The sequence below is a fragment of the Castor canadensis genome, chromosome 7 (assembly GCF_047511655.1).
Source record: "Castor canadensis chromosome 7, mCasCan1.hap1v2, whole genome shotgun sequence".
Lineage (NCBI taxonomy): Eukaryota > Metazoa > Chordata > Mammalia > Rodentia > Castoridae > Castor > Castor canadensis.
Genome location: NC_133392.1, coordinates 112486517 through 112504987, shown reverse-complemented (window position 1 = coordinate 112504987; position 18471 = coordinate 112486517). Strand labels below are relative to the sequence as shown.

The 18471-nt window shown below is 38.8% G+C and overlaps 1 protein-coding gene across 8 annotated transcripts in view; it reads right to left on the bottom strand.

Moving 5' to 3' along the window:
• Tm2d1 (TM2 domain containing 1) overlaps positions 1-18471 on the bottom strand; it is a 134738-nt gene that overhangs the window by 73452 nt on the left and 42815 nt on the right. For 4 of the 8 annotated variants that reach the window (XR_012449882.1, XR_012449883.1, XR_012449880.1 and 1 more), the window contains one exon: positions 17402-17531. The exons of 2 other annotated variants lie outside the window; for them this stretch is intronic. Coding sequence is in view for 2 of the 6 variants with exons in the window: in XM_074079951.1 (XP_073936052.1) it covers positions 17421-17531 (111 nt within the window). In the remaining 4 variants the exon portion in view is untranslated. Of the gene's footprint in view, positions 1-15056; positions 15378-17401; positions 17532-18471 lie in introns of those variants that run through there. 2 more of the 8 variants (XR_012449881.1, XM_074079950.1) reach the window with 1 other exon arrangement.

The window sequence follows — 18471 nt, the reverse complement described above, 5'->3', positions numbered from 1 at the left end:
AAGTTTAGCACTCTAATGTAGTATTTAATTTATGTGTCAAATGCTCAAGACAATTTTATTTTAAAAGTGGAAAGGATAAATGGAAGTAAGATTTCAATACCATATTTAAAGTGGTAACTGATAATTATACACTTATACAGGTATATTCGGGGCAACCACCAAAAAATTATGCAGGATGAAATGTTCAAAAACATTATAAATTAAAGAAACTTGATTTTTAAAAAAGGCTCAAATAATGTCCAAATGACAAGGAGAAACAAAAGAATGAGAAACAGGAAGAAAACAAACAAGTTTAAAAAAGGGTATCTTTACGACCTAACATACCTGTAATCAATGTGAAGGCAAATAGTATCAATATACTAATTAAAAGATAAAGATTAGTAGAATAGGGGAAAATGATCCAACAATATATTGCCTATTTAAAAAAAAACCCCTCACACTGACCATGACAATGGTATTAGTTTTCTATACTGGAGGTAAACGAGCTTACTGAAAAGGGACCTCTAAGGCTAACCTGAAGCTCTTGGCAGAACTGTGTCCTTCTGGAGGCTGTAGGGCAAGATCTGTTCCCTTTTCCACCTTCTAGAAGCCAGTAGCATGACACCTTTACCTCTCCTCTCTGACCTCTGCTTCAGTCATCTTCCTCTGACAGTCATGCCTCTCTCTTTCCCTCATAAGGACTCTAGTGACTATATTGGGAACACCTGGACAATCCACCCCATCCTGTTCCTCCATTTAATCACATCTGCAAAATCTCTGTTGCAATGTAAACTAATGTAGTTCTAGGTGGTGAGGATTGGGACGCGAGCATCTTTGGGGGACAAACATTCTGCCTACTGTAAGACTCAAGGGAGAAAAGGTAGACAGACCAAGATCCTTTCACGACTATAGGCCAATAAGAAAGCTGTGGCTGCTAAGGCAGTCTTGAGAGGAAAGTTTATAGCCATGAGTGCATATATTAAAAAGATTGAAAGATCCCAAATCAATGACCTAATGATACATCTCAAACTCCTAGAAAAACAAGAACAAGCAAATCCCAAAACAAATAGAAGGAGAGAAATAATAAAAATAAGAGCTGAAATCAACGAAATAGAAACCAAAAAAACCATACAAAGAATTAATGAAACAAAAAGTTGGTTCTTTGAAAAAATAAACAAGATCGATAGACCCCTGGCAAACCTGACTAAAATGAGGAGAGAAAAAACCCAAATTAGTAGAATTAGGAATGCAAAAGGGGAGATAACAACAAACACCATGGAAGTCCAGGAAATCATCAGAGACTACTTTGAGAACCTATATTCAAATAAATTTGAAAATCTAAAAGAAATGGACAGATTTCTAGATACATATGATCATCCAAAACTGAACCAAGAGGAAATTAATCACCTGAATAGACCTATAACACAAAATGAAATTGAAGCAGCAATCAAGAGTCTCCCCAAAAAGAAAAGTCCAGGACCTGATGGATTCTCTGCTGAATTCTATCAGACCTTTAAAGAAGAACTGATACCAACCCTCCTTAAACTGTTCCATGAAATAGAAAGGGAAGGAAAACTGCCAAACACATTTTATGAAGCCAGTATTACACTTATCCCAAAACCAGGCAAAGACACCTCCAAAAAGGAGAACTATAGGCCAATCTCCTTAATGAACATTGATGCAAAAATCCTCAACAAAATAATGGCAAATCGAATTCAGCAACACATCAAAAAGATTATTCACCACGACCAGGTAGGCTTCATCCCAGGGATGCAGGGGTGGTTCAACATACGAAAATCAATAAACGTAATAAACCACATTAACAGAAGCAAAGACAAAAACCACTTGATCATCTCAATAGATGCAGAAAAAGCCTTTGATAAGATCCAACATCATTTCATGATAAAAGCTCTAGGAAAACTAGGAATAGAAGGAAAGTTCCTCAACATTATAAAAGCTATATATGACAAACCTACAGCCAGCATTATATTTAACGGAGAAAAATTAAAACCATTCCCTCTAAAATCAGGAACCAGACAAGGATGCCCACTATCTCCACTCCTATTCAACATAGTACTGGAATTCCTAGCCAGAGCAATTAGGCAAGAAGAAGGAATAAAAGGAATACAAATAGGTAAAGAAACTGTCAAAATATCCTTATTTGCAGACAACATGATCCTATACCTTAAAGACCCAAAAAACTCTACTCAGAAGCTTCTAGACATCATCAATAGCTATAGCAAGGTAGCAGGATATAAAATCAACATAGAAAAATCATTAGCATTTCTATACACTAACAATGAGCAAACGGAAAAAGAATGTATGAAAACAATTCCATTTACAATAGCCTCAAACAAAATCAAATACCTAGGTGTAAACCTAACAAAAGATGTGAAAGACCTCTACAAGGAAAACTATACACTTCTCAAGAAAGAGATTGAGGAAGACTATAGAAAGTGGAGAGATCTCCCATGCTCATGGATTGGTAGAATCAACATAGTAAAAATGTCGATACTCCCCAAAGTAATCTACATGTTTAATGCAATTCCCATCAACATTCCAATGACATTCATCAAAGAGATTGAAAAATCTACTGTTAAATTTATATGGAAACACAAGAGGCCACGAATAGCCAAGGCAATACTCAGTCAAAAGAACAATGCAGGAGGTATCACAATACCTGACTTCAAACTATATTACAAAGCAATAACAATAAAAACAGCATGGTACTGGCACAAAAACAGACATGAAGACCAGTGGAACAGAATAGAGGATCCAGATATGAAGCCACACAACTATGAGCAACTTATCTTTGACAAAGGAGCTAAAAATATACGATGGAGAAATAGCAGCCTCTTCAACAAAAACTGCTGGGAAAACTGGTTAGCAGTCTGCAAAAAACTGAAACTAGATCCATGTATATCACCCTATACCAACATTAACTCAAAATGGATCAAGGATCTTAATATCAGACCCCAAACTCTTAAGTTGATACAAGAAAGAATAGGAAATACTCTGGAGTTAGTAGGTATAGGTAAGAACTTTCTCAATGAAACCCCAGCAGCACAGCAACTAAGAGAGAGCATAGATAAATGGGACCTCATAAAGCTAAAAAGCTTCTGTGCATCAAAAGAAATGGTCTCTAAACTGAAGAGAACACCCACAGAGTGGGAGAAAATATTTACCAATTATACATCAGACAAAGGACTGATAACCAGAATATACAGGGAACTTAAAAAACTAAATTCTCCCAAAACTAATGAACCAATAAAGAAATGGGCATGTGAACTAAACAGAACTTTCTCAAAAGAAGAAATTCAAATGGCCAGAAAACACATGAAAAAATGCTCACCATCTCTAGCAATAAAGGAAATGCAAATTAAAACCACACTAAGATTCCACCTCACCCCTGTTAGAATAGCAACACCACCAACAACAGGTGTTGGCGAGGATGCGGGGAAAAAGGAACCCTCTTACACTGTTGGTGGGAATGTAGACTAGTACAACCACTCTGGAAAAAAATTTGGAGGCTACTTAAAAAGCTGGACATCGATCTACCATTTGATCCAGCAATACCACTCTTGGGGATATACCCAAAAGACTGTTACTCCAGAGGCACCTGCACACCCATGTTTATTGCGGCACTATTCACAATAGCCCAGTTATGGAAACAGCCAAGATGCCCCACCACTGACGAATGGATTAAGAAAATGTGGTATCTATACACAATGGAATTTTATGCAGCCATGAAGAAGAACGAAATGTTATCATTCGCTGGTAAATGTATGGAATTGGAGAACATCATTCTGAGTGAGGTTAGCCTGGCCCAAAAGACCAAAAATCGTATGTTCTCCCTCATATGTGGACATTAGATCAAGGGCAAACACAACAAGGGGATTGGACGATGAGCACATGATAAAAGCGAGAGCACACAAGGGAGGGGTGAGGATAGGTAAGACACCTAAAAAACTAGCTAGCATTTGTTGCCCTTAATGCAGAGAAACTAAAGCAGATACCTTAAAGCAACTGAGGCCAATAGGAAAAGGGGACCAGGAACTAGAGAAAAGGTTAGATCAAAAAGAATTAACCTAGAAGGTAACACCCACACACAGGAAATCAATGTGAGTCAATGCCCTGTATAGCTATCCTTATCTCAACCAGCAAAACCCCTTGTTCCTTCCTATTATTGCTTATACTCTCTCTACAACAAAATTAGAGATAAGGGCAAAATAGTTTCTGCTGGGTATTGGGGGGGGGAGCGGGAGGGGGTGGAGTGGGTGGTAAGGGAGGGGGTGGGGGCAGGGGGGAGAAATGAACCAAGCCTTGTATGCACATATGAATAATAAAAGAAAAATGAAAAAAAAAAAAAAGAAAGCTGTGGCTGATGTTTCATCTGACATTCATGGAGCTAATCCTCTCAGGACCAGCATCCAAATAACAGATAGTTCCAGGCACCTCTGTTTACTGAGGAGCCACTAATGTCTTCCAAGCCTGCTTTTTATTGGCCTAGAGTTTGGCTGGGGTTGGACTTGCAAATGACAGATTTTATTATAGGCAGGCAAAGTGTCCTTCTAAGTGTGAGGAAAGCCCAGTTAGAGGTATCTGTCAGATATTCTGACATACGCTATGGAAAAGCCCAGTTTAGAGAAGAAAACCAGAAGAATTTTAGTTTGTTTTGGTTTGTTCATGTTTTTAGAGACATGGTTTCACTATGCTGTCAGGCTGGCCTCCCAGTCACAATCCTCCTGCCTCAGCCTCCTCAGTAGCAGATACTACAGACATGTAGTGACTGGCAAAAAGAATTTTAATTTGAGCAACAGCAAAACACAAATAAATAAAATAAAGTCATATATATGTGTATATAGTATGTATGTGCATTTATATATATATGTGTACTTTAGGAAACCCCATTCTAATCTATCTACTGGAGGCTATGCAGGTCACTCTGACCCTTTCATGGAAATGCTTGCCCTTGTTTTCATAGGAAAAAGCAATGGCTTTCATAGCTGGTGATGGAAATTATGGAAGGAGCACAGGGCTGGATGTCAATTAACTCCTACAAAACGAGGACTAACTTAGCCATTTCATTCAGCTCTCAGTTTTGCTAGCCCAAACTTTGAGTCAAAATAGTGTTGTTTGGATGGGCCACAGAAGATTTATAAACTACTTTGATACTAGGTGATACTAATTTTTTTTTAACTTGGGAGGCCATTAGGCTGGGGCAGCTTCAGTGCTTTACATTCTATGTAAAAAAAACTGAAACCCAGTGTAAAGAGCAAAATGAAACTAGAAGCTTTACCTCTCAGAAACTGCCAGCTAACCTCTAAGTATGTTCTTTCTACTAGCCAATCAGATGTATGTTTTTGTCTTCATGGTGTTACTGGGGTTTGAACTCAGGACCTTGTGCTTGCTAGGCCACCACTTGTGCCATGCTCTCCCCACCTCCTTTTTTTTTTTTTGCTTTAGTAATTTTCCAGATGGGGTCTCATGCTTTTTGTCCTCAGACCAGCCTCAGACTTCAACCCTCCTACAAATGCCTTCTATATAGGTAGATTATAGACCTGAATCACCACACCCAATTGTTTATTGAGATAAAATCTTGAAAACTCTTTGCCCTGGTTGGCCTTGAACTGCACTCCTCCCTACTTCTGCTTCCTGAGAAGCTGGTAGGTGTGTACCTCTGCCCCTGGCTGCAGTCAGCCTTTAAAAGTTCACTGTCCACACTGAGGCACTGCTGGTTCTGAGTGCTGCTTAATGCCCAAATAAGCTGTTAAATGTATTTCATGTAAAGTTTTTCTTTTGACACAGGAAAACTCTCTAAACTGATGTGACAAATGGATGTTCAGCCTCTGCTTAAGTTCCCTTAGTGGCTGGGAGAAACCCTATTTTATTTTTATGAACAATCAGTAGAAAATGGAAACCAAGTTAATGTTCAAAAGACTGATACCACCAAGTGTGGATGAGGACATAGAACAAATAGAATGCTTATATTTCCTGGTGGCAGTGCAAGTGGCACAAACACTTTCAAACAGCTAGTGTTTACTAAAACTAAGCACATGCCTACCGTATGATCCAGAAATTCAACTCCTGCACATAGATGCGAACAGAAGACATATACAAAGAGGCCCACAGAAGCTCTATTCATAATAGCCCCAAAGTAGACACCAGTCAAATGCCTGACAACAGTAGAATCAATATCTTTGATACAATGCAATACAACACTATAATTGATAATGAATACAACATGCCAAACACAAATGTATGTGATTACATTCACATGAAGTTCAAAAACAGGCAATAAAATCATAGAAGAGGGATTACCTATGGAGGGGCACTGACTGAGAAAGTACACAAGGGAACCTTCTGGGTGCTCCCATTATTCTTAGCTTAAAGTGGGTGGTGGTTAGATGGGTGTATACACACGCAAAAATTCACCAAACTTTATACTTAAGATTTTGGCATTTTATATATACTACAATAGAATCTTTTAAAGTGAACTCATTTGGCCTTTAAAATTTTGTCTTTCTTGGATAAAACAAACAAACAAACAAAACTCCAGTGGGGCAGTTATAAAAGAAAGAGAAAAATAGATATATGATCAGTTGTCCATCCAGAGAGGGCTTCATAGGAAGGTAGTTCAGGGCTGTGACTAGGAGAATGGACTTTGGAGACACAGACCTGGGTTCAGGCTTTGACTTCTTGTTATCTGTGTAATCTTGCTCAAAATGATGATGACAACAATAATGGGACCTGAATGTAGACGGGGGACTGTCAGGGGTCTTCAGGGGGAGGAGGGAAAGGGAAAGGATACTGGGGTGAAGTACGCTGCATATATACATATGAAGACAGCATAATGAAATCCACTAAAGAGTGTTTGAAGTGGGGGTGGTGATGGGATATAATGGAGGGGGTGAACTTGTTCAAGGTACACTGTAGACGTGTGTGGAATTATCTCAATGAAATCCCTCATATTATCAATGTATGATAAATAAAAAAAAACTTTAAAAAGGCATTTGGTATCTCAAACGTTCAGTCTCATTATGTATAAAATAGGGATATGTAAATAGCAGTACTGACCTCACAGGAGTGTTAAAAATACTATATGAGATGAAAAATGTAATAACCTTAACAATCATCTATTTATTAAATACTATATGCTACACACCGTGTGAAATATATTGCTTTACTTAACCCTACAATGACTGTGAGAAAGATACTAATATGTCCACTTTAAGAAAAAAGAAACTGGTTGTGTGTGGTATCTCATGCCTATAAATCCAGCTACTAAGAAGGCAGAGAGCAGAAGCATGGTAGTTCCACGCCAGCCCTGGCAAAAAGTTAGTGAGACCCCAACTCAACCAATAAACCAAGCATGGTGGCATGTGTCTGTCATCCCCGTTGTGTGGGAGGAAATAGGTGGGAAGATCACAGGCCAGGCCAGCCCAGCCAAAAGCACGAGACTATTCAAAGAATAAGTAAATGAAGAAGCAGGCATAGCTAAAGTGGTAGAGCACCTGCCTAGCAAGCATGAGGCCCTGAGTTCAAACCTCAGTACTGACAAAAAATAGAAAAATAGTGAAGAAATCAGGTTCAAAGAGCTTTTCTATGTTAAGTGCATCTGATCCTAACATCCATAAACTTGAGTGTTACCCTGTATAGACATTAGTGTACTTGGATAAGTCAGTGGGTAGATAAAGAAAAATTAAATCAGAAAGTTGCTGGAGACTATTTACAATAGCCAAGTTATGGAAACAGCCAAGATGCCCCACTACTGACGAATGGATCAAGAAAATGTGGTATCTATACACAATGGAGTTTTATGCAGCCATGAAGAAGAACGAAATGTTACCATTCGCTGGTAAATGGATGGAATTGGAGAACATCATTCTGAGTGAGGTTAGCCTGGCCCAAAAGACCAAAAATCATATGTTCTCCCTCATATGCGGACATTAGATCAAGGGCAAACACAACAAGGGGATTGGACTTTGAGCACATGATAAAAGCGAAAGCACACAAGGGGGATACGAGGATAGGTAAGACACCTAAAAAATTAGGTAGCATTTGTTGCCCTTAACACAGAGAAGCTAAAGCAGATACCTTAAAAGCAACTGAGGCCAATAGGAAAAGGGGACCAGGAACTAGAGAAAAGGTTTGATCAAGAAGAATTAACCTAGAAGGTAACACACACGCACAGGAAATTAATGTGAGTCAACTCCCTATATAGCTATCCTTATCTCAACTAGCAAAATCCCTTGTTCCTTCCTATTATTGCTTATATTCTCTCTTCAACAAAATTAGAGATAAGGGCAAAATAGTTTCTGCTGGGTATCGAGGGGGTGGGGGGGAGAGGGAGGGGGCGGAGTGGGTGGTAAGGGAGGGGGTGGGGGCAGGGGGGAGAAATGACCCAAGCATTTGTATGCACATATGAATAATAAAACAATAAAAATAAATAAATAAAAAATAAAAAGTTGCTGGAGGAATGGGTCAGGTGGTAGAGTTTAAGCCCCGGTACCAAACCCCCTCAAAACAGAAACTAGCCTGGGTTCTGCTGAGGAGTATAATAGCTAACAAAACCTTTCCTGTTAACATCTTAATGGGTAGCTGTCTTACAAGGCAATTGTGATGATTAAATGAGGTAATCATCATTAATTTGGGTTTTCTTCCTTTTTTTTTTTTTTTTTGATGGAATCGGGGTTTGAACTCAGGGCCTTGCACTTGCTACGCAGTAGCTCTTATAACTTGAGCCACTCTGTCAGCCCTTCCTTCTCTTTCTTTTGGTTAGTTTGGCCAGAGGTTTGTCAATCTTGTTAACCTTCTCGAAGAACCAATGCTGTGTTTCTTTATATCATGCTTTTCGTTTCCATGTCATTAAATTTCTGCCTTGAGCTTCATTTGCTGCTTTTGGGTTTGGCTTGTTCTTGTTTTTCTAAGAGCCTGAGGTGCATAGTTAGGTTATTTATTTGAGATCTCTCTGAATTTTAATGTTGGCACTTGTAGTTATAAAGTTTCCTCTCAGCACTGCCTTCTCTGTGTCCCAAAAGTTCTAATAAGTTAGTTGTGTTTTAATCTTCTTTAGGTCAAATAGCAGGTGGTTTAATAGCCCCCCTTTCTTTCTAATAATCTACTTAGCTGATCTGTTTTCAAGAACCTCTAGCCAGGTGTGGTGATGCACCTTGGGAGGTAGAGACAGGAGGATTGTGAGTTTGAGGCCAGCTTGGGCTACATCAGCAAGTTCCATACTAGCCTGGGCTACACAGCAAGATCCTCTTTCATAAAACCAGAAAGAAAAAAAGAAAACCATCTCCAGCAATCACCCCTTACGGGTGAAAACTCAATGTGTGTACAGTTCTTATTCCACACCAGGCACTGCTCTAAGCTTTGGGACCATGAAAGGGCTTCAATGGGTCAACTTAATCTCATTCACTCAACCACTCCTTAGACACAAGAATTAGGGTCAGAATCATGCTTGGATGCTAATTCCTAAATTATCCTAAGCGGAAGGGTGTTTAATATCAAATTAATGTATATTCCTATTAACTCATTCTGCCATTCCTGTTCACTCAAAACTAGTTTTTGAACATGTTGAAGGCACTGTTCCAAGTGCTGAGGACTCAGCACTACCCTAGACAAGGCCACTGCCTCATTAAGCATAAGTTCCAATAGACGACAGGAGAAATCAATAGACAAATGCACTGCAGGCAGCAAGAGGTGCTATGAAAAGAACTAAAGGGCAGGACTCAGAGAGGGGAGGGCTGGAGCAGATATTAGGAAGAGCGATCAGGAGGAATATTTGAGCAGAGACCTGAAGGAGCAAGGAAGCAAATCTTATAAACCCTCAGAAAGGGTATTTCAGGCAAAGGAAAGAGCAGATATAAACATCTTGAGGGAGGAACCAATTGGCCTATTTGATACTGACAGGAAGCCACTGGAGAACTGGCAGAAAAGTGACAGTCTCACTTATTGTTACCTCTTTAACTGCTGTGTGATGAATGTGTTGCAGGAGAGCAGAAGTGTATAGTAGGTCAATAGTGAAAATGGATAAACATTTCTTTCTGAAACCTTGTAAGACACCTAACTCATTCAAAGCAATCTGTGTTTCATGTCTCAGGCCATCTCAGTTCAACAGTTCACCTCCATCTCTTTGTTACATAGCGAAGATATATATCATCCGCCCTAAGGTTTCTATGTTGCAATAAGTGAATTTCATGTTCCGTTGATATAATTTATTAAAATTTGACATTTTTTTTTTCTGAAAATCAAAGATGGGACCTTGAATCTTCATAATCAACACTCTCTTAAATAGAAAATGAGCTCACATGATTAAAGGTTCCAAACACTACTTTCTAAAGGGTTCTCGTAAAACAATGTTTTTCTTTGGCATATGTAGCCCAAATAGCTCTAACCTTAATCATTTTTCAAGTTTTAATCTCTACATGCTTGGCATATTCTGATAACACTGACAGGTTAAAAGCAACATTGTGTTGTGTGCATAGTGATTGCTTGCAATTAACCATAATTTAGGCTGAAAGTAGACTTGATCAGCCCCTCACAGCAACATTTCTAAACTTATTAGATAAATATCTCCAGAGAGCTTCAGAGGAAAAAGCAGCAACAAGATATGCAACATTCCAGCATTCCTTTTCCTAAGGAGAGTTGCAAGGAGTGAAGGTGCTGGTAAGACTGATTCTTGAGAAAAGAGAGACATTTTTGTCTCACATTACTGCAGATAAAGGCAATTATGGAGATAAGAAAAATGTAGGCAAACAATGTTCAAAGAAGGAAAGTTTGAGTCCTCTGGTATTTTACTGAGGGCATAAGCACACTGAAACGCAAGCGTGAGGCAGACTTCAGTTAGTTCCATCATCCCATCCCCTTAAACAGCGCTAAGTGGCCACTACCATCCATGTCATTTAATCTCGATTGACCTGATTGATGTCATTAACCTATTCACATGAAGACAGGGATTCAGAATGCTCATGTGCTCAGTCACAAAGCAAGGAAATAATGACAGGAAGCAGAGTCAGGTCCATTTGATTCTAAAGTCCGCACGATTCCCGTGGCTGCTTGGATACAAGACCCAAGTCCTTGGTATGGTATGTTAATTCTGCCTTTTTCATTTAATGTACCAAGTCAGGATCATGGCAGAAATCAGGGCAAGTGCATCTTGAGGGGGGATGGGGAGAGAAGGATAATGTAAGATTTTCTTGGCTTCCTTGTTCTACTTTACCCATGCATTTATTATGTCAAATGAATACATGCAAATAATGCATTATTGTAGTAAAAAATTTAAGACAAACCTAAAGAAGACCGACCTGCAATCCCATCACCTACAGATATGTCTAGCTTCGTTTCACTTTAACAAGAATTAAGCAGTCAAATTATATGGTCCTACCCACTATCTCATCCCTTGCCACATAAATGCAACTCTCAAAGATAAATGGCCAGGCTTTTGGTTCAGAAAATGCTATAAACGTCAGATGAGAAGGTAGTCTATGGATTTTTGGCATAATCACTTTGTCTCATTTTGACATTCATAAACCTTTTTTTTTTTTTTTGGTGTTACTGGTGTTTGAACTCAGGGCCTCAGGCTTGTAGGCAGGTATTGTACTACTTGAGCCACTCCACCTGTTTTTGTGATGGATTTTTTCAAGATAGGGTCTCACGAACTGTTTGCCTCAGCTGGCTTCAAACTTTGACCCTCCTGATCTCTGCCTCATGAGTAGCTGGGATTACAGGCGTGAGCCACTGGGCACTTGGCTCAAGAAACATTTTGGCATTTATGTGATATAAAGTTGAGAAATGTGAATTAAAAAAAACAGCAAACTCTGTTAAGCAAAAGGACTCAGTATAGGAAGATAATTCTATTTTCACTGGAAACATTTAGCAATATAGTTTTACAAAGCGTGGGGCTGAAGCATAGGTCAGTGGTAGAGCGCTTGCCTAGCACATGCAAAGCCCTGGGTTTGACCCCAACATCACAAAAAATAAAATCTCTTATTTATCCCTAATTAGTAACTTTCCTCATTTTCAAAATTTACCCACCTCCCTTTTCCCATTCAGCAGAAGAGAATAAGACCATAAGACTCTTCTCCCTTGTGAAGCAGGAAGCTTTCTGTAGGGTAATTTGACAATGCAGACAACTATTTGACATCCCATGCCAGAGTGATTTGTTCTCTGTCCTGTCTCCCCCCTACCTCTTTACAATGTGCACCTGTACTGTAGCTGCTGTCCTGGTCTCAGGTTTGCTCTTCTCCCTCAGTTCTCAGACATAAGGAACAGCAATCAATGCTAACATAAACAATGGCCTCATTACAAAGCAGGGGCAGGCTCGGGTCTCTGCACTGCTTTACCAGGGCTAATCTGGATGGGGGTAATTGGGCAGTTAAAATGGTTTTGTTTAAACTTAAGTTTGGCTATTGGACTTCATTCCTTTTCAATTACCTTGGTTAACTGAGACTGCACATACGTATAAAAAATTTTACTATATGATTACTCTTTGTCTAAGAACGACAAATCTAGGGGGAATATCAGAAATATTCATCATTTGCTGGAATAACAAATTCCAAATAAGGGATTGAATAAATAAATTGGTGTAGACAAGGAATACTCTGCAGCCATGAAAAAGATTTTGTGAAAAGGTATTTATTGAAATAGAAAACTCTCTAGTGTGAAGCAGGCTATAAAACAATATGCATAATATACCATTTTGTGAAGAAAAATGTATAAACATGCATGAAAAAGATTTTGGAAGTAGAAAAAACACTTTCTTTTTGGACTTTGGAATCCAGTGTTTTATTTTCTTTGCACTTTCAGGCTGGTCTCAGCTTTGTTAATAGAAAAAAAGCGTAAGGGATCTATCTCATAAAAGAAGGGAACAAGGGCAGCCAGAGTCTGGGGGCACCTCCACGTCTAAAAGAGGAGACCAATTTCCCCTCTGCTGCCACTTCCGAGGTAAGATATTACGTATTTTAGCTTTATGCACCTGCATTAAAATAAGAGGGAAAGACACATTTTAAAAAACAAAACATATTCCAAATTATTACTTCTTATGGTCTTAGTGGCCCCATGAACAAATGCTGACAGTAGTCATTACAGACTTTAGATGTCTTAAAGAGGTCTTTTAGTTTAATAGTGTTGTGTCCCCCAAAATTTCATGTTTTGGAGACTTAATCCCCAAATTCATTTAGTGATGGTATTTGGGTAGGTCTCTGGGAAGTAAATAGGGTTACATGAGGTGATGACAGCAGGGCCCCCATGATAGATTAGGAAGAGCCGTGAGCTCACACTCCTGTTCTCTCCCTGCTACATCATGATGAAATAAGAAGGTCCTCAGCAGATCTGGCATGTTGACACTAAATTTCCCAGGCTCCAGAATTATAAAAGATTAATCTATTCCTTACAAATTTCCCAGTTTTAGGTATTCTGTTATAGAAGCAGAAAACAGAGTAAGACATAGTGAAGGAAAGAAATCTTCCTAGGTAACAGATACTTCTGGGAACTGTACTGATCCTTTCAGGCTAAAGTAGTACCATTTGTGAATAACTGCTACAGGGCACTGCATGTCTTTCTGGGATGGAAAGAAGCCACACTATTTGCCCTAGAGGTTGAGGAGTAATCTATGGGATGACCAAGATAATGCATCTCACAATTCTGGCCAGTGTCCTCAAAGCAGGATTATCATACAAATCATTACAGACAGGGTTTAACATATAATATATACACACATGCAGTACTAATACTCAGGCATGATGAAATAATGCCCTACAAAAGAAAAAAACTGACAAACAGAATTTATGTGCATTCACATGAGTTTGTAAAAAATAGTGAAAGAGAAGAAACATCTGTTAGAACATTACATATATTAGGCAAAAGAGAATTAGGCAAACTGGAAGTGTTCTTATCGTGTAAATTTAGGAAATTATAGTGAAAATAAAGTCAAAAGGTCTAATAATATACTGGGAAGGGACTTTGCTTCCAGATTTCATCAACAACTTTTTTGGAGTACAGCTTATTAAACATTTTGAGAAGCACCTGCTTTGAAACAGACTTCCCACCTGGCCAATTTAATGAGCACAACAATTAAGTAGGAATCAAGGTACTTTTCAAGATTTGACTGCAGTTATTATATAATTGAAGTACGTGACTGTGGAGAATTAGGGCTTTTAAAATCTGGGCTTAGGTGATCCTGAAGGAAACTAGGGAGGACTGGAAACTGGGCATCTACCCAACCAGCTTAACTCCGACCAAAGTTTTGTGTTTGTTTCATTGCTGCACTTCCAGTTAACAGTGTCTTCCATGTAGCAGACACTCAAAACTTGAATGAATGACTGAATGACTCAGAGAGACATTCCTGGTGAAGATTAGCAGTCAACCTAACTCTACTACATACATCAATATTTGATAATTGCCCACCACCTGGAGAAACTGACTGACTACTGTTATGAAGCTAACTGTATTATACACTTTTTAGGGAAAATGGTTTTACTCTTGAGGACCTAGATGCTAATAACTTTAAAACTGGTATGCCTATCACTAAAGAAAGAGCAGGATAGAATCATGGGGACATAGCATTTCATGTTTTCATCTTCTTAGAGCGTTTTTAAGCTCTGTGAAAGAACCCAGGTGCTTCATACAGGTGCTACTTCCTTCAGACCCTGGTGCGACACTGAAGGCTCTATTGCTGTTCATCTGCCTAGTGGTGCTCACAGATGGCAGACTAATCACCTGCTGGGTTTCCATCTTGTCCACCCAGCTTCAGCTGTAACTCAGTGAAACAGAGCAATCAGTAGCTGGGCTTCCACAGCTAGTGTATCACTCCTGAAGTACAAAAGGAAAGTTCACACTTCACACACTGGAAGAGTCATATGGCCTCAAGGTCTCACAACTCCCTGATGACCTTTAGTGCCCAGGATACGAGGGAGAAGATAGACTTGAAAGCTGCAACATCACAGGTGGGCTGGGCTACCACGCACAGGATTGCAGCCCCAATACCATGGATTAATTGCTTTGAAGGATCAAAATGCAGAAGACAGCTACATTCAGTATTTAAGAAGGTTTTCTTAATAAAGCACTAAAAATGTAAATAAATTATGCTTTTATTTTTCACAAGCAAAAGTGACAAGTGGCAACTTGCCTTTGTAGGATACATTAAACAATATTGGAATAATAAGCTATCTCATAGAGACAGTAGCCTCAGAAAGACTATTATATACCTTTTAAACAGTCTTATTAAATAAATCTAAGAATAATATACTTTTAACTAAATCAACAAATCAGAATGACCACATACACACACACACACCATGTAGAATCCACAAGGGGATGTGAAGAAGGAAGAGGGAAAAAATCTGGAAATCCACATACTGGGAATCCCTATTAAAATCAAGGAGGCTCAAATCCTAAAATGGAAAAAAAAAATATGTTAAAACTGTATATTAAAAGAATCACATGAGGCTACTGCAGGTGCTTTTTTTTTTTTTTTTAAATTTTCAGTACTGGGGATGGAACCCAGGCCTGTGCATGCTGGGCAAGTGTTCTGCCACTGAGCTACACACCAAGCTCTGGGTGCACATTTTAACACTTCATTTACTCGACACTTTTTCCCACTCTTGGACTAAATTTATATACTGTCGAGAGATCGTAAGAATGATAATCCCGCTAGCTGCCTGCCTTCACAATGGGTCCCTCAAATCTTAAATTTCAAGTATGAGTCTGAAATCCCAATTAAATGTTTACATAATAGGCTACAGAGAATGAAATCACTTTAAAATTGCATGTGTTTAATTTTTACACTTTTGAAAGAGACACAATATACAGTATGAACAAGGTTATGTGAAACTACATAACCCTTCTCATAAAGTAGGAGAAACTATTTCCAAAATGCAGATGCCTAATACAAACTGATGTGGTTGGTAGGGGCTTGGGTATGTGACAGTATATTACAGAAGTAAGCCGGGCGCTGGTGGCTCACGCCTGTAATCCAAGCTACTCAGGAGGCAGAGATCAGGAGGATCACAGTTCAAAGCCAACACGGGCAACTAGTTCCACGAGACTCTATCTTGAAAAAACTCTTCACAAACAAGGGCTAGTGGAGTGGCTCAAGGTGTAGACCCTGAGTTCAAGCCCCAGTAATGCAAAAAAAAAAAAAAAAAAAGACTGATATTCTAGTTTCAGTTCTACATTCGTGGTACATCTTTGTCTCAACTTCCTTAGGTTTTCCTTCTGGTAAGAAGAGGTAAAAGGATCTTTAAGATTCAACTTTCAAGCTCAACAGTTCTGCTCAGGAGGCAGAGGCAGGAAGATGGAGGGTTCAAGGCCAGCATGAGCTACATGGTGAGATCCTATCTCAAAAAACAGAAAACCACCACCAACAAAAATTTCAATAATTCTTACAGTTTACAAGAAAGAATTTGAAAAACTTCTTGGAAATTTTGGATGGTTTGTTACTGTTCAATCCCATTATAACAGTCATATCCCATAATTTTAACAGTGAGAAAGAAAATACCTAATAGGCAAAATTATACTTCATATCCTATTTATACACTACAACAGAGATAACAAATGTGTCTTCTCTTCCTGGCTTCTAGAAGTGGTCTCTGAGACAGAATCAACTGAAAACCCATGCACTATGATGGTGGCCTACATATCTGCTTTTCTCTTGGCCTATCTATCTCTCTAAAAGCAGCTAGCTAGTTCAAAGTGAAAAATTACCTAACAAGTGCCTTGTACCCTACATTTTATATAGCACTTGACCATTACAGAGAATGGTTATACCAGGAAATGGTTTTTCTGACATTACTCACTTCAGCAGATGTATAACCTATTTAAAGCTGAAGCCAATTAAGAATTCTCAAGGGCAAGGTCAAACTTTAGGTTACAGTAAGTGTTTACAAGTGATTGAAGGTTTGAATTCCACCAAATTTCAGGTATAGGGAAGAATAAAAGAAAAAGACTGAAGATCATATATTGAGGAGGGACGTGGTGGTACCTGTAATCCCAGAACTAGGGAGGCAGAGACAGGAATATTTCAAGTTTGAGGCCAGTATGGGCTACAGAGCAAGACCTACTGATCCTCAAAGAGATGGAGAGCAGAAAACATAAGCTACATTAGACTACTTGCATCACATACTTTCATCATACCCATCATTTAATGAATATCTTCCTTGCTGATTTTTTTTTTTCTTGTGAACTTTGACCTTTAATCATATTTACTGCAAAGACTACTTTACAATCTGCAAAAGCAATGACCATACATAGTTTTCAAGGATTAGAGACATTTGGGTTTATGTAGACCTGAGTTTCCTGATAAGCAAAATGAGAGATTTGCCACACTAAATGATCTTTTAAAACTTCTACGGTTCCAAAATTCTCACATTTTATATGACTAGTATACTATAATTGAGATTAGATATATATCACTTACTGTTTCTCTCTTTAAATATTTATGGATATAATTGTGTTTTTCTAAAAGTTTCATTAGTGATACTCAGTCTTGTAAGTCTGGTTCCATAATAATCTATAATGTAACTACTTCCATCTGAAGGTCCAACAATCTAGAAGAGATAAATTTCAAAATTATTCATTTTACAAAAGATAATTCACAATACTTTTCTTAGCTGTTAATAAAATTATTTTATTAAAAATAAAAATCCAACTATAAATTGAACAAACAGAGTGGCACATGAAGCTGAAAAGGATTGGGGTAGCTCGTAGTGTCAAAAGCTGAGCTGTAACAGCCAAGATCTCTGGCTCAAGTGGTAGAGCACCTGCTTTTTAAGTGCAAAGCCCTGAGTTCAAACCCCAGTACTGAATTAAAAAAAAAAAAAAAAAAGAACCAAGGTCTCAAAGTCTGAATTCTGTGCACCATGAGGCCCTTGGTCTGGCCTCCCTGCTTCTTTTCTTTGTTTTGTAGACAGGCATTCAACAGACTGCCAGCAGTCCAGAGCTCCCAAAAGAAAAAGTAGTACTTCCTTTCCCAGTGTTTACATACCAATTCCAGGGAAAGATTTCCATTGGTCTGCTATTGCCTGCTTTCTGTGCCTAGTGTGAAGCAAATTACTGTATCCAGCTGGGCCCACTGCCTACAGTAATCTCAGCTATCTGGGAGGTAGAGATCAGGAGGACTGTGCTTCAAGGTCAGCCCAGGCAACAAGTCAGCAAGACCTCTATTACAACCAATAAGCAATGTGTGGTGGTACACGCCTATGATTCCAGCTACATGGGAAACAATGGTTAGGAGGATCATGATCTGAGGCTGGCCCTGGGCAAAAACGCCAAGATCTTACCTCAAAAATAACTAAAGCACAAAATGGCTGGAGTGTGGGTAGAATGGTAGAGCACTTGCCTAAGTGCACTAGGCTCTCAGTTCAAACCCCAATGCTACCAAAAAAAGAAGTAAAATAAAAAAATTACTGTATCCAAGGAAACAGAATTTAATATGACTGGCTAGGTCAGGCTCCCTATGGGAGATGATGTAAGGTAACTGACAGTCCT